Source organism: Mastacembelus armatus, chromosome 6 (genome assembly GCF_900324485.2).
Source record: "Mastacembelus armatus chromosome 6, fMasArm1.2, whole genome shotgun sequence".
NCBI classification, from domain to species: domain Eukaryota; kingdom Metazoa; phylum Chordata; class Actinopteri; order Synbranchiformes; family Mastacembelidae; genus Mastacembelus; species Mastacembelus armatus.
In genome coordinates, this window is record NC_046638.1 from 15,808,064 (window position 1) to 15,824,521 (window position 16,458).

General features: G+C 39.7%; 1 protein-coding gene across 2 annotated transcripts; it reads left to right on the forward strand.

Moving 5' to 3' along the window:
* The first annotated feature begins 1,100 nt into the window (after positions 1 to 1,100).
* On the forward strand, positions 1,101 to 12,229 carry ca5a (carbonic anhydrase Va). 2 transcript variants are annotated; one of them, XM_026311529.1, is made up of 7 exons: positions 1,101 to 1,612; positions 4,718 to 4,915; positions 6,193 to 6,311; positions 7,184 to 7,279; positions 7,454 to 7,516; positions 8,350 to 8,508; positions 8,978 to 12,229. In XM_026311529.1, the coding sequence occupies exons 1-7, from the start codon at positions 1,471 to 1,473 to the stop codon at positions 9,146 to 9,148; spliced, it is 948 nt and encodes a 315-aa protein (XP_026167314.1). In that variant the 5' UTR covers positions 1,101 to 1,470; the 3' UTR covers positions 9,149 to 12,229. The 2 variants fall into 2 exon arrangements, with proteins under 2 accessions (XP_026167314.1, XP_026167315.1); XM_026311530.1 differs by lacking the exon at positions 1,101 to 1,612 and adding an exon at positions 4,345 to 4,545.
* The last annotated feature ends 4,229 nt before the right edge of the window (positions 12,230 to 16,458 follow it).

Here is a 16,458-nt window from a genome sequence, read left to right on the forward strand (position 1 = left end):
AGGACACAACGGATCAGTTGTAATGAAAAACAAACATTTGAAGATGTACATGAGCAGTCTGAAAAAGCCTTCAACTTGTCTTTCCATGTAAGGCCCAATTGTAACTCATCACGTCAATGAAGGCTCTGGTTTTGTTTAAGTATCCCATTGTGTAAAATACAATATTGTGATGCTTTTACTTTGCTTGAAAATGTGCATGCTATGCTATACAAGTGTGAAGTCTTTATACCTTTTGGCTACTACATTTCAAAGAAAAATGTTTTTCATTCCACAATCTTTTGACAACCGTACTTACTTTGCAAATGAAGATTATACATAATAAACATTTTCAGCAGTTTATAAAATGATACATTGTTATAGATCAAGTTACCCAACAATATACTGTGCAAAGTAGTTTAAATCTGCTCCATTGCTGACAAACTGCTACTTTTAAATACTGCATACACATCAAAAGTGAGGAAATAATAAAATATTATGAACAGCACCATTCTGCCTAATCAATTGTTTTGATTTAGTACTTAAAATATTTCTGATACTTCTGTTTATGAAGTAAAATGTAGAACGCAGGACATGTATTGGTAATGTAGCATATGTATACTTTTAGTGTGTCTACTTTTGAGGCATATCTTAATATCCACACTTATAGTATAATGCGAATTTAGGATCTTTTTCCACTGTTGGCAGTTATGCTCATGAAATGTGACGAAAACAAGTGGAATAGTGAAACTAGTTAAACACAAGTTTAAAAAAGACATTTATGTTGTCAGGAGGTCTGTTAATATAGTGTTTTATAGTCCAGGAAACGAATACGTGACCTTTGATATATCATTATTGTTGTTGTTGTGGTAAAGCTTGTAAAATATACAGATATAATGTAATGGCATTTTAAAGAGTAGGGCACCTGAACGTGTCACAGGTGTATTGACGCTTTTTAAACACAATTCCTGGCACAGTACATTTTGTAATAACAATGTCAGGCGCCAGGCTCGGTCTGTTTATGCAGCTGTATCGACACTGTTCAGTCCATTGTCGTCATGATAACGAACGCCCCTCAGAGGCGTCCTCTGATTGGTCAATAGGTTAACCCCCCCACCCCCCTTGCCGCTGCAGAGCAGTCAGTGTCGTAACGGCTCCGGTGTCTTATCGGTTAACCAGGAGGGTCTGCACCGGCAGGAGCGTGATTTAACCGGCTAACATGACGCCATAGAGTCGGGCAAACGACTAGTGGCTTTTGTGCCCACATTTCCAATGAATGTCGACTAAAAACCTGATGTGTCCCCGCCTCCAGGCAGAGGTAGGACTGAGGCAGCAGAGAGTTTAGTTTTGAACAGGCTCTGTACTTTTAAACTGTAACTCAGCGAGCTAACTGTTAGCTTCGCGGAAAAGACCCCACAGAAGACGTCTGTCCCCGTCAGCAAACTGCGTCCTGCAGCCGCTCGCAGCGAACCTGGTAACGCTACGGTGGTCAATATGGTGACTGTGTCAGCCGTAGTAAGACCTCTGGCTTCTCTGCTTCTCCGAGGCCGCGTCACACACGCCAGGAGTTACCGGATAACGCCCGTCAGGAGATGCAACCTCACGGCGTGCTCAAGCAAATATGTGCTGTCGCAGAGTGAGTACGAGTGCAGACATGTCTCTTTAGTGTACACATTGCCTATTGTTTTTCTAGCGTGTCGATGCAGCTGTCATCGTACAGCTTCAACGGAAAACATCACCGCTCCCAGTGGCAGGGCGTGTATCAGCACATTGTCCTGCATTTGGCTTTAAATGGGCGCTCTTTATGTCTGAGCATGCAGGACGAGGAATGGAAAGCTCGGACTAGACTTTTCTCGGCACTGGATTTGGATCGAGCATTTCTCTGTTGATTCAGCTGTGTTTAATAGTGACCCCGCGCTCCACGTTTTCCGTAGAAGTATCCAGATCTGTCATGGCTGAACCATATATAGGCCATTTGAAGCCCTTTGACCTGCATAGGGAACTCCTTATTTAGGCATCACGTACATGATAGCGATTATGATATTTTCTTACAGAGCAGGCTAAAAATGTTCCTGTCATACTATACGATGAAGTTTGTTACCCACATGTCTCTGGCCCAGGCACATGGCATGATAGATGTTGCATAGAATTAATTATGCACGCAAGATAAGGAATAAAAAAAACTGTTTCAGCCAGACATATTTCCTATACGTGTCTATTGTGAGCCTATGTCATGTTAACTTTACACTTTTCACCTTAGCTCTAGTTGTTCAGTAAATCAATGAGCCACACAAGACTAACTATATTGAAACAAGCAGCAGGAGCATCAGCTTTTCAGATAAACATGATTTTTACATAAATCACTTAAAGGGCTTGTTTCTGAGTCTGACCAAATAGGTCAGCTGCAAGTGAATTAACTCAGTACATTTACTCAATTACTTGAGTACAGTACAGTAGTCACTAATTGCTTTTAGCATGTAAGGTATGTAAAATGAGCTTCACCTTTACCAGCTGTAACATTAAAGTGATCTACAGAATAGTGTGTCACTATAATCCAGTCATATACATTAATTTGAAATGTGCCATACTACATAATGAGTCATTTTACTTTTGGTACTTCTAGTTTGAGTGCTGATAATACTTTTGTAGTGAAGTAAAATTTTGATTGCATATTTGGTGTAATATTTTTACACCAGGATACTGTCCTGTTTACTTACAATAAGTAAAGGATATAAGTATGTCTTCCATAACTGCAATATTAGCATATTGGCTGTCCCAGATGGGTACATTCTGGTCAGACTCCAGGCTCTGGTCAGCCATAGAAGGATCCCTTCTGTGCCTAATCATTTCTTTCAACTCAGCAACAGCAGCGGTGAGTGCAAGGTTGGCTAGATTGAGCCAGAACAACTACATTTGTAAAGAAATAGGCCAGGTTGAATAAATCAGAATTATCCTTTAATTTTTATGAGCCCATGCAGTATTAGAAACACCAAAGCTCGTCCAATGAGTTCTGACAACTTCATTACCCATGTCAACTTCAACCACACAGTCAACATGCAGACATTGTTTAGAAGTGGAAATGGTTCAGTGCAACAGAGCTTTGATGTTCAGCCATGATAATAATCTCATATTTAACTTGTAACAGGCTTCTTGTACTGGGCACTGTCTGGCCTTGACTTTGAAGTGGTCTGGTAGAAACTAGGTCTGATAGATTAAACTGACTGTCAGTCTTTCACAGTCAACATGTTGTCTGCTCTCACTGTTGATACACCTGTTACATTACTTACCACAGCATCGTAATGCTGTGGTTGCATCTACTCAGCACTTTTGCTGGCTGTCAGCAAACTGGTTTTCTTACTTAAAATGAATGCAAACTATTGGTTCATGCAAATAAATGAAACATTCATCCATAAATTCTTCAGAAAAACAATGCTAAGATAAAATATGCTACAGTTCATTTATATAGCTCCTCTCTCAAACAAAAGATGTATCTTGAACTACCTGGCTCAGACCAAGTGTGATATTCATGAGAAAGCATTATTGTTTAAAGTCTGGATGTGTCCAGCACAGCCACAAGTCTAGGGCATACACTGCATCGTTTTTGTGAGGCTTTGTCCATGAAACAGCTTTATTCTGAAATGCAATGCTTGTCAACACTTCAAGTACTCATTAACAGGATATGACTGTAGAAATAGCGAGCATTTCAAAACTCATTCATTTTATGCACACTTGTGTTGTGTTCCCATTCAAGACATCTAGTTATCACGTGACACTTTCAAGAGTGCTGTATAGTGACACGGTAGCATAGAAACACCAATCAGAATCAGAACAGTGTCCCAGCTCACAGTTAGCAAGTAACTAAGCATGAATTACAATCTGTGTAATATCAGACAGGTGGCCCAGTCAGACCTGTTCAGCATGACTCACAATGTGCAGGAAAATGTGAATCCTGTGCTGCATGAATAGAGGGGAAAACTGAGCTGTGTTGTGCCATTTGACAACCACACCTGAAAGATTGTGTTTTCCATGTACCTTGGCCAGGGCAGGGAGGGAAACTGTTTTCAACTCAACTTTCTTTATGTTTTAAGTAGTCGATTTTTAAAAAAAATTTTTTTTTTTTTTTTAATTTTTTTAAAATTTTTTTATGTGGAGGTAATGTCTTTTTTTAGGTGGGTTTAAAGGCTGAAGGAACATCAGGAGGAGGGTAAGGAATGGGAGTGGAGTTTCGGGTAATTAGACAGTAGTTCTGTTCTCAGATTGCTGCTATGACCAGCCAGAAGTCCTGGTCTGATTTCTTTGCAGTGGAGTGGAGTGGAGCTGGGGCTGTGCCAGGACATTCTGCGTGTCAGTTTCTGTATAGCCGGCCCACTTCTCCCTTACTTTGTAATTTCCTTTTAGGAAAAAAAAATGTAAGAGAACTAGAAGGAGGTAGCTCAAGGAAGAAGGAGGGTTGTGTGTGTCTGTGTAGCACTGTCACTGTATAGTTCTGATTTACTTTTTATGAGACAACTTGAAACTTTAAAATGGACTATGTAAAAATGCAGGAAGCAGCAGAGTGCATCATGAAAAGTAGGTGTCAGCAGTTTTTTTTTTTAATTTTTTTTTTTTTACACTTTTTACACATGGTTAGCAGGAACTGTCATTTAGAGTTGGCTGTTTCAAATTTCAAATCTCATTGACCTTTCTCTCTGATTTCCTTCCTTGGCTGCTGCTTCTCCTCTTCCTCGCACTTCTTCTCCAGTGCATCCCATGTGGCAGGGACCCCTCGCGGTACCAGGAGGTGATCGTCAGTCTCCCATTGACATCACTGTACGGAAGAGTGTCTTTGATTCAGAGCTGAAACCTCTGGTCACCAATTATGACCCAAACACTTGCCAACAAATCTGGAACAATGGTTACTCTTTCCTGGTTGAGTATGATGACACAACAGACAAGTCCAGTAAGTACTCACACATTTTCTTCTTTCTTTCTTAATCTATATTGTCTTGCCACAAATTTTGAAGATCCACTCAGTCATGCCTTTAATTGCCCTGTACAGGTCTAGACAGTAAAATTTGGGTTACTTATTATTAACTACTAGATCAGGAATGAATCAGTTGTTTGCCTTTAAATGTGAATGAAGTGAGGGAAGTCTCAGCAGGGAGAATACATGTTTTGAACTACACAAGAGGATTATCTCCTCCTTCAGCTTCACTTAAAGAGCTGAAAATCCAGCGATCAGTGCTACTCTGAAAGCTGCTGATAAAAACCACGACTGCCACGTGGTTCGGGTGACTGTCATGTGACTTTTGTGGTTCTTCCGGCTTCAGCAACTACTGTAGTCTGTCTTTCAAGCATTGGTGATTTTGGTGTAATTACTGGGCAAGACCACAACACTGGAACTGTCTCAAACCAACGTGGCTCCAAATAGAGACCTTAATTTGATAAAATGACAAATGTTTTAAAGCTCCGAAATAAACCACTTTATAGTTGCACGTGCTCTCAGTCTTTGTATTAGGAGCTTAGTATGGGACTGCAAGAACAAAAACAGGTTTATAACATTGAGATATGGAAAACAGGGTTTAATTACCAGTAGAACAAACATTGGAGATAAGTATGACTGCAGATTCTGAAGTTAAATTATGTTTTTGATAACAGCAGCATATTTTGCTGCCATATATGATAAATCCTTATCTGTTAGTAGTCTTAAAGGCACTGATCAACAGCTTACAGGGATAATAAAAAGTCATTGCTTTTTAAGTGATTGTAGCCTGTCATTTTAATGTTTCTGTATGAATGGCCAGTTCGTCAACAGATATCCTGAGAAGTATCATTTCCTCCTTTTAAGGAGGAAACACCTACTAATACCAACAAATACTAGATAGTTTGATATATAATCTGATTACTTTGAAGGACTGTTCAAAGTAATGTTCATTTTTTTCGTCTGTGAAGATTCCCAGTCGTTCAGGTCAAGTTATCTAGAGGCTGAGTCATGGCAACTGGAGTACCAAGTTTTAGGTCGAAACATTTCACTGCTAATCCAAGTGGCTTCTTCACTCTAAGGAAAATTTATCTTTCAGGTTGATTTCACTCCACCCATTAGCCTGAATAGGCTAATTAGGTAGGCTATGTAATGGGGCAAGAGTTGTTAGTCGTTTCATTTTTTAATGACTTTGAAATCTGCATTTGTCAGCGTGTGATGTAGTGATCTCCATAACTTTTAACATTTGTGCGCAGCACTGAAAGGGGGTCCACTGAAAGACTCATTCAGACTGTGTCAGTTCCACTTCCACTGGGGAGAGTGCAACGCCTGGGGTTCAGAGCACACAGTGGACAGGAGGCTGTATCCTGCAGAGGTACAGTGACTGTGCTGTAACATGAAAATTATTCCTGCACTGGGTTGCTGGACTAACACTGCAATATCAAAAACATATGTATTTAGGGAAGAATGAAGACCTCCTGGTGTTTAGGACATGAAAGGAAAAATATCTCTTTGTCAGGAACATAAAATGGTAGAGAAGAGAAAATGTATTCCTTTTCCTATGAAATGGTTTGATTCCAGAAGAAAATGTTAACAGCAATTGTCATTTCTATAGAGAAGATGTAATAGAGAAAGAAAGTCAGAGTTAGTCCTCTACACTTACCTTAAGGGTTAAGAGAAGTGAGGAGAAATGGAAGAAAACAAATTGAATACTCAACTATGACTGCATTTTTTTTCCTTCTGTGTATGTGTTCCTCTTAAAATGCATAAAAAAATTACAGAGCATATTATATTGATAACATGCAGCAGATGCCTAATCAAGCTTTGTCTTTATTAGGATTTCTTCTGTGCTGTTTGTATATCTGATATGAGGCTCTCTGCTAGATTCCTTGGTCCAGCTGTGTTTCTGTGTTACTCTTAAAATCAGTAAAGCCACACTCAAAACACACGGTGTGTTTGTCTGTCAGCAGATAGTCAGAGCTGCTGTTATGCCAAATATTATTTATTGCTGTTTGTCAATAAAAATTTCAAAACACATCCCAGGGAATTCAAAATAAGTCACATGAAAACACTCCTATGTTGAAAAGACAAAGGAAGGCTTGGAAGAAGTAGCAGGTCATTTTGAGGGCAGAAGGAGTAGGCCTGGGATAAGGGGAGAAGGGTGAAAGGTTAAAGTTATGGGCTGTAGTCACACACACATACAATTACAGTACACACTTACCATGTAATTTGTATGTGTGTTCTCAGCTACACTTGGTCCACTGGAACTCTGACAAGTACAGTCTGTTCGAGGAGGCAGTAATGGAGGACAATGGACTGGCTGTAATTGGAGTCTTTCTTAAGGTACACACATACATATGCACATACACAGATTTGTTTCATCCTACTTTGTGGGCCCATCACAATGTGAACATGCACATTCAGCAGTTTGGTGACTGTATATATTACACGATATGTGCTGTATTTACAGTTTTACATTGTGAGTACAGTCATGACTAGTTACTAATTCCTGGGTAGGTGGGAAAGAGACACGAGGGGCTGCAGAAACTGGTGGACGCTCTGCCTGCTATCAGACACAAGGTTTGTCTAACACACACACACACACACACACACACAAACACACAGTGGATCTCATGCTAGTGAAATGTTGATCTCTGACATGTACACATTGCTCCAGTAACCAAATGTGCTGACCCTTATTAGGTTGATTTAAACTCCACTAATGAATAAAAACAGCACTAGAAGGCATATTCTGACTCCCTCTAGTGGTGTACTAGTGTCAACAGGGTTGGTCCAACAGATTTCACTCACAGACATCTTCAAAAAATAGGCCTTTTAACTACAGTCACAGAAACTAAATTGAACTGTTTGTGTGTCCATAACATATGATGAAGATGTGAAGTGAATTAGATCAACAGTGCATCTTTTACCATCTTTTAAATTATTAAATCAAATTAAATTAAGACTGTTAATCACAAGTATTTAATTCTATTTTGAAGTGACAATTCAGCCAATTCTATCAATCAGTGTCGTCACCCAGTCTGAACAGTTACTGACATTGTTAACATGCTGGCAAACCTGGAGCGTTTCTAACAAGTTTTACTCAGTCCTGGTTCACTGAGGGAAGCCTTTGAAAGTATTACAATAACTGACTTCACAGAAGCCATTTTTGCCTGCCTTCCCTTTATAGGTGGGCAGGCATATGTTATATGAGATCAAGAGAACAAATTATTAATATAAGAGCACAAACTGGGTAACCCTTGAGTTAGTAATTGCCTAATAATTCATGAGCACAGATTAAATTATCCGAGAACATGAATGAGTAATTGCAGGGTGAGATGACACCTCCTAGGCTTCATGCCAAATAACCGACTGCTGTGTTTCATGCTGTGTCTGTCTCTGGTGGTCTGCAGGGCAGTGTGGTAGAGTTCAACAGGTTTGACCCTGCCTGTCTGTTACCCATCAACACTGATGACTACTGGACATACCATGGCTCTTTGACAACACCTCCTCTGACCGAGTCAGTCTCCTGGATCATTATGAAGCAGCATATAGAAGTCAGCCATGACCAGGTGTGTGTGCGCATGCGTGTGAGAGACATCCTTGTAGGGCGAAAAGCCACCAAGACCCCAAAACATAAGTGCTTAAACTTAGACTGATAACTTGGTTTAAGGTTAGGGTTAGGCAAAAGTAGTTATGTTCTTTATTGCTTTTTAATATTGAACCCCCATCATTAATTTAATTGATTAATTGCAATGCACTGTTTAGTTTGACTTAAAGCTACACTAATGAATAATTTTTGTATCAACAATAGTTCTAGTGATTATTTGCAGTGTGAACATTGCTTGTAGCAATGGGCTCACAGAAAAATATAGACTGCACCTCTATGCATTGTTTTTTTTAGCATCCTTTAGCTTGTTTTATTGGTTTTCTAGTCTACAAATTCCACTCTCATCAATCCAGTTTTCAGACACAGGAGGGAGCTGTTTTCAACAATAAACTTTCCCATTGAAAAGTTTTTCTCTCTCTCTCATCCTTCAGCTGGCGGTCTTCCGGAGCCTCCTATTCACCTCAGCTGAGGAGGAAGCACAAAAGAGTATGGTGAACAACTTCCGCGTGCAGCAGGCTCTCTGCGGTCGCACTGTCCGCTCTTCCTTCACTCCTTTCCTACAGGAGGTGCCATCAGCTGAAGGTGACAAACACACCCACTGATGCTGCTGGACCCAGTACACACACCCTTTTGGCCAGTAACATGATTAGTATTACACACCAAAACTCCTTAGACTGTGTGAAGAGGTCTTTAGACAGACTGTCTTTATTCTGTCATAACATTGTTGCTCATTAAAATACTTTTCAGTATGACAAAGTTAGGAAGTGAGAAACTTTAGACTTTTTTTTTTTTTTAATTGCAAGCAATAAACATTTTAACATGCAGGGTGTGGGCAGACTTATCTTTCTGGCATATTCAAGATTTATATTTTCTGGAGATTGTTCAGATTTTGGTGTGACTGTTTCTAACCAGTAAGGGTAAATGTGTAAAGTTTTGCTGATTTTTTTTTTTTTTTTTAAATCATTTTTATTATACATCTGCAGTGTATTTGGTTACTGAACATAAAGTAGTAAGTATAATCTCAGTACATTCAGTACAACAACAGTCTGTTCTGACTTTGGGATGTTTTCATTCATACATGGCAGCTGGAGCTGCTGCCAGTTTATACAACAGTGACCAGGAGATATTGCCTGGGGAGTGTGTGTGTCCCTCCAGCAGAATACACAATACGTCTAGTATAGACTTTTACCAGTATGATGGTTACTTTTGATTTTGTCATTTCTGTATTATTAAGATAATCAGAATGGATGTTTTCTTTATCTGTTAAAGAGATTATACAGTATGTCTGACATTCAGAAACCATTGTTTCTCAGTGTGTGACATTGAAATATCATCCACTTCAGATAGAAAAAGTCTATTGAAACTTGGTTCTTCTATCGAGAACCAATGCTAAATATACTAATGCGCACAAATATGCCAGGTTACAGAAGCACATGTACTTTGATAATATTCTGGATGAAATGAGCTGTTCTTTTCCAATTGTCTCAAAGTAGCCTTTAGTACCATAACCATACTGCCTTAAATGTTCTGAGTGTGACTCACTGAGTTTCTTGGACACACCTGAGGAATGTAAAGTGTTTGTTTTTCACACGTGTTCCCTCGAGTTGTGGATCTACATTTCCTTTCTCTTCTTTTGAATGAAGTAAATGGAATTAGTCACATCTTTGACTCAGTAGAGCTTCAGCCAATGAGTTTGGGTGCACAGAAGAGGAATTCATTCTTTCATCATGCCATAAATTAATATCTGGGTTGGTAGACTGAATAATGTTGACACTGGGAGGAGCCTCATTAATCAGTCCACTTTTGTTGGTTTTCTGCCATTATTTCTGCTTATTATTGGCACAAGATTAATCAAAGTAACAGACAGTTTGGGATTTGGAAAATGTAGTTACAAATATTTTTAACTGTTTATTTGAGAATCTCTCAACTGTAAAATGTGATGTCAAAACACACAAAGGATACTAGTAACAATAGCTGTTGCAGATGCATATTAACACTGGGGAGACTTTCTGAGGGAAAGACAGGTTGGGGACCAACTGTCTAACAACAGCCTTGTGTGTCACCTTGCCTCTCAACATGCATTTGTTTGTACTGGCTTCCACTATTTGAGCTACTTATGGTGTATAGGTTGTACCTCACCTGAGCTCTTAAATATTTAAGCTATGTTACGTTAAATGCTAGTCTGTGTCAGGTTAAAAGAATTTCTTATGACAGTGCTGCAGACACAGTGCAGATGAGGATTTTGTTAGAGCTTATGCAACCTTGCATCATCTAAAAGACACATCCAACCATCTTGGTGAGCTGGGTGTATCTTACTATGCAACACTGTTAGAAAGGGAAACTGAGTTCTGAGGAAGAAGAGACGGAGGCAGGTAGGAGAGGACAGAAGGAGGGAGAGATCTCACATCCTTTACTTTAGAACAGGAAACATTTTACTACAGACCAGAAAGTCACATTGAATCTGGCCATTTTGAAGACCATCCATACGTGAAGGTTTCCCCCACTGATGTACAGCTCAGACAGGGGTGAGAAGTCACGGTTGTCCTTATAATTCTCAGTAACAATGTGACTATCCAACCTTGCCCTTTTGCGTTTTTTTTTTAAAAAAGTCTACCCCTGCCCCATATAGTCGCTCCATCAGGTCCACAGATTTAGCTCCATTGGCCCCCGGTGGAGCTTGGCATGAAGCCGCACTGAATAGACTAGCTGAATATGTACTGAACAAGATTTGATGCAATGTGATGTGCAGTGAACAATGGTGATTCACTGTGACGGCTATAGATTCGTTACAAAAACACTGAAGGGGCTGAACTGGTCAGGTTTGAGAAGACTTTTGAAACGCAGAAAGGATTTGAGGCTGAACTTGGAGTGGGATCTGATTAGGTGCATCAGTAAAATTTTCAGGAATGTTTTGTGATTCCTTTTTATTTTTTACAAATGATGCATTACTGAATGTTTGTTCGATGTGTTTTTCTAACATGGAGACAAGGGACCCAGTACTTTCTTAATCTTACAGCTGTATTTTATTGATGTATTTGAATCATGCACCATGACCTGCCTTTATGGTTCAAGACATTTTACTCGTGTTACTTTTTGTGCCTTTTTTTTTAACTGAATGCAGTTGATATCAGTAAATTCCAATACAAATGTCTGAATGGCCTTTTCTGTCAACATTAAGCGTCCATGATGTGACATCAGTTTATGGTGGCTTTGTTCATAGGTGTTTATAGAGAAATTAAGATGGCATGTAGTTTGCATTACATTTGCATCTTATGAAGTTTAAAGTTTCCATTGTATTACTGTCTGCCTTTCTGAACACATATTACAAAATGCTCTGATTTTCATCATATTGTGTTAAGACTATTGGTACTCCTTTCTTTGCCTTCTGTGATGTTTTAGCAGGTGTATGTTTTGTATGCTGTACACTGTATGCTCTACATATTTTAGCTGTTTATTTTTCCAGTGAGTAGCCAACATTCCTCTCCTGTGGGGCCCTTCTCCACTCCCAGCTTGCCATGCGCCACCTGGATGGCTTGATGTGGAACTGTGCAACTGAGAAGGGCTGTGCTCCTAGGGAACCTAGCCCCTCAGGAAGAATGTTGAAAGCACCCAGCAGTGTCATGTGATGTACATGTCAAGTGACTCTAGTATGTATTAACAATAAATATGTCCTATCAAAAAGATATGTATCTTTTTTTTTCTCCCATGTTTGTGTTCCAATGACAAAAGTAGAGCTGCAATATTCAATACTGTTGAGTTTTCTGGATCTTTTTCTGTTGACGATTGAGAGAGCTACATTAAAAACATTTTAATACAATATAAATCATAAAATATGGTCACTCATTTTTAGCTACTGTAAAAGAAGCAAGCAACAAACTCAGAACTAAGATTGTCCCAGGCTTTCTAAGAAATTTGTCCAGCCCCAGTATTGTTCCAGCAAAACAACTCTACTTAAAGCCTGAACCAGGCCAGAAATTCTGTAGATTTCAAAATACAAACCATTGCTAAGTGTGTGTCTCCCACCCAAACCCCACTGATGCCTTTGAAGCTACCTGACACAGAGAGGGGATGTTTGGTGACTCCCACCCAGACTCATGGAGTCCAGAGGGTGGGTTGTTTACTCTCTTTTATACACTGCTGCAATGACTGAGTGTGTGTGTGTGCCTGGGTCCACACCTGACCCAAACCAAAGAAACTGTGATTAAAGCTGACCTCCTGGGGTGTTTATTGTGCTTGCTTGCAGGGGAAAAGGGCCTGGATCTGCTGCTGGCCTTCCCCTGATTGTATGAATGTGGACAGACTGACTGGAGACCCCACAGCTTTGAACTATACAAGAGCGTGCACCCATGCCTTTGTAGTGGGTGAATGAGAAAACTTTTTATAACCATTGAATAAACTGGAACGTGTTGCTGAACTGGTAATATCGCAAGACTTTATAACTGCAAACAGACAGGCTTCACAAACTCTTCATCATAAAAAGCAGCATAACATCTACTTTGTATATTTCCATTTAATTCTTTTCTTTCAGCTGCTCCTGTTAGTGGTTACCACAGTAGATCAATTGATGCCAACACAAAGGCTGTACTGGCTTGTGTAGCCTCAGTAGCTGACAGCCCCTGGTCTTCCAAGGCAGTCGTCTATCCAAGTACTAACCACGCCCTGCCCTGCTTAGCTTCTAAAATCAGACTACTGGGCATCGTAGTTTTTAGCTAATGATTCAAACACATTTGGTGCTGCAGTAATTCTTTGAAGCTGCAGGTCATAGTACAATGTACAAACTGTACAATACACAGTACAACTGATGGTATTATCTTTAGTTTTGCAGAAATGTATTCATAAACAAAAGAACCAGACACCATGACCCTATAAGCAACCGAAGGGCTCCTTGACTGTACCAAGTTCATTTTTGAGGTGGACTTTGCAAGTTAACAGGTCAAAACAGTTAACAGATGAAATGTTGTTTTGTGTGCATGTAATCTCTAATTTTAAGTCTATTGACATGTAATACAAGTCTACCTAATGTTTAGTTTGCATAATTTCTGGTTTTCAAAGAATCAGAGAGATGAAAAGAAGATAAGAAAAGCAGGTTTTAGTTAGAGACCTTGTCTTCCTGTCATCCTTCTGTTCTCCGTTTGAGGGGAATTGTTTTACATCAACAGTCCACAGACTCCTCCAGTTGTCCACACTGGCAGAGATATAAACACGCGCACACAATGAGAGGCCCTCCCTCTGAACTCCATTCCAGCTGCTTTTCCTCCTAATCTTCTTCCTCTTTTACTCATTTCTGTGCGCATTAGCTTCTCTGATGTACTTGTTTGGTATTCGGGACATTTTAGACAATGGACTTCCCTGTTTTGATTTTAATGCAGTCTAATCTGGTTTGTTGTTTATGAAAACTGACTGCACCTCATTTCTTAGCACAATCATGCAGGCTGTGCTGTTGTTTTATGGGCCTGGCCTGTTTGTGAATTTGATGATTTAAGTGGTCGGGCCTACATGCAGAATTCCCTGGGAGATAAGCTGGAAATGAGTGGGTGTAACTACAGCTGCCCCTGAAGGACCTCTCCCACACCCGTGGCACAGTGTCACGATTTGTCAACCTTTCCCATCTAAAATGCTTTCATTCCATCAGAGTAGGTGGTCAGTTGAATGATGTTAGGCATGCCTTTTCATTTATGTAATGTGTGGTGTCATGCAAATAATTTTAATATGAATAAATAATTAGTACATTCTTTACCAGACATTAGCATCTCAGTGGGGTTAGCAGAGGCAGAATTATTCCTCCATGGGAAAGTTACAGCACATTTCAAAATATGTACACAGCAATCACCAGAGACACAAGGAGGACAATAAACTGTCATTTTAATGCTATGTTGCAGTTTTTAAAAAATGGTATTTTGAAGTAGGAAAACGCTGAATTATCATGTCTTCTTAACTTCATTCATAATCTGAATCACTGAAAAGACTGGAGAATGGACAGCAATTCAGAGGTCTGGAGTCTGGATATCAGCATCCCAAAACATTGTTCCTTCAGTTGTTCCCATGTGTCTTGGCATGACAGATGTGCCAGGGACAACACATGGACTAAGGTGTATTTGTGTCTCTTGATCTGTAGCTTGATCTGAGATGAAGATCTTGCATTCTTCTGGCTTTGTGCAGACAGAAAGAGACAATATCAGAGTGCGCCTTTAGGCCAGATTTGATTGTGTCCAGGAAATTGTCTGTCTATGGCTGTGTGTGTGTGTGTGTGTGTGTGTGTGTCAGTGGACGTATGTTTCAGAAGTATTAAGAACAGACAGACTTGTGTGTTTGTCTCACAGGAGGGGTGTTTGTCATACACCTCCACTGTAGAACTGTTTGTTTAGTGATAGGTAACTGTCTCAGGGATGTGAAAGAAAAAAACAGGATACAAAAGTGCTTCCAGTTTTAACACCAATAACTAACAATGGCTATGTCTTCTTCAGTCAGTTGCCACTCAAAGACAGTGCCAGCGTATGTTTATCATAGGTTTATTGCCAAGTATGTTGGACACACAAGGAATTTGACTCTGGTACAGTGACTCTCAGTGTGCTTGTCACAACAGTTCAGTATGTACATAGATTAAATATAAGTGGGGGGAAATAGAATAGAATACAAAGAAATATTTACAGTTGTTATAGATACAGTATTTACAGTTGTTATTCGCAGTTATTACAATTGTATTGCACTGGGGGTTGTTCACAGTGTTTGGTTGTCAGTCAACATGGATTAAGTGTTAAGTGTTCATCAGTGCCTGGTTGTTTTGGCGTACAGTGCTCTGTAGCGCCGACCAGAGGAGAGGAGGTCAAACAGTTTGTGACTCTGATGGTCTGCAGAAATCTTCTCAAACTCATACTAGTTTGAGTATGCAAAAAACTCTGAAGAGGTTAACACCCTTAATTTCACTTATGAGTCATTTGTTTCTAATCTCTAGTCTAAGAAAACCAGGCGATGCGGCACTTTAAAGAGGATGAGTCACATTAGAGTGGAGTAGTCCAGGCCCTGGATATTTTTGGTCCTGAAAGGAGAAGAACTGTAGTTCAGAAAAGCCACAGTGAGAGTATGAAGAAGAGTGGAACTTAACTTGCATGAGTATAGGGAGGGGGACTAACCAAAGACCCTTAAAGGAGTTTCCTAACAGTCGTAAAGCCAGGTATAGGCCCACATGAAATGCCTCAGTGGATAAAAACTATCTAGTCTTCTTGGCCTTTCACAAAGAAAACTCAAAGAAAATTATTAAGAATTCTTCCTGCTGAGGTCCAGAAAAAATGAGCTTTGTCACAACAGTTCTCACATGAGCACAGAACCATTCAACTTGGCCCCATTTACAAAAAATAATTACGATAAACTGTCTTTCAGGGCAAACAGGTTGTGCTGCTTTTTCATGTCTGGCCAGTTCCTTCTCTTCACATTTGTTGTGTAGCATACAAATCTGTAAAACCTTAAATGAATATACAACAAATATATAAGAGTTATTAAATGTTTGGACAATTGTTAAATAATACTACTGAGAAAATCTTTGTTTAACTTACAGGATACTTACAGGAAAACTGGGAAACATAGTTTTACAGACTATATTATTGTGTGTGTGTGTGTGTGTGTGGACAAAAATGACTAACCTCTGGTAATATTCACTTAGCCTCTGATCTTTTCAGCTGTTAGAAAAGACCCAGGTCATATCTGTAAATGCCACAGTTTGACAAAAGGACATGATTTCTGGGGGCGTTGACTTTCTTCCAGACCTTCAGAGGAGTCTCTCGGAGATTACGCCGTTGAAACCAGTTCAGTGGGTTTCTGTGCTGAGTGTGTCTGTGTTCTGTAGGCCTCTTTGCTGCTACATCTGCTTTCTCCTAGTGGTGATAGTCGCTGCAGTGCTTATGTGAGAGTATGGTTA

Excerpts from the sequence above, each read along its gene's own strand:
- ca5a (XM_026311529.1), top strand. The coding sequence starts at position 1,471 with ATGGTGACTGTGTCAGCCGTAGTAAGACCTCTGGCTTCTCTGCTTCTC. Across the intron at positions 4,916-6,192 it reads TGACACAACAGACAAGTCCA|CACTGAAAGGGGGTCCACTG; the intron begins GTAAGTACTCAC and ends ATTTGTGCGCAG. Across the intron at positions 7,280-7,453 it reads TAATTGGAGTCTTTCTTAAG|GTGGGAAAGAGACACGAGGG; the intron begins GTACACACATAC and ends ATTCCTGGGTAG.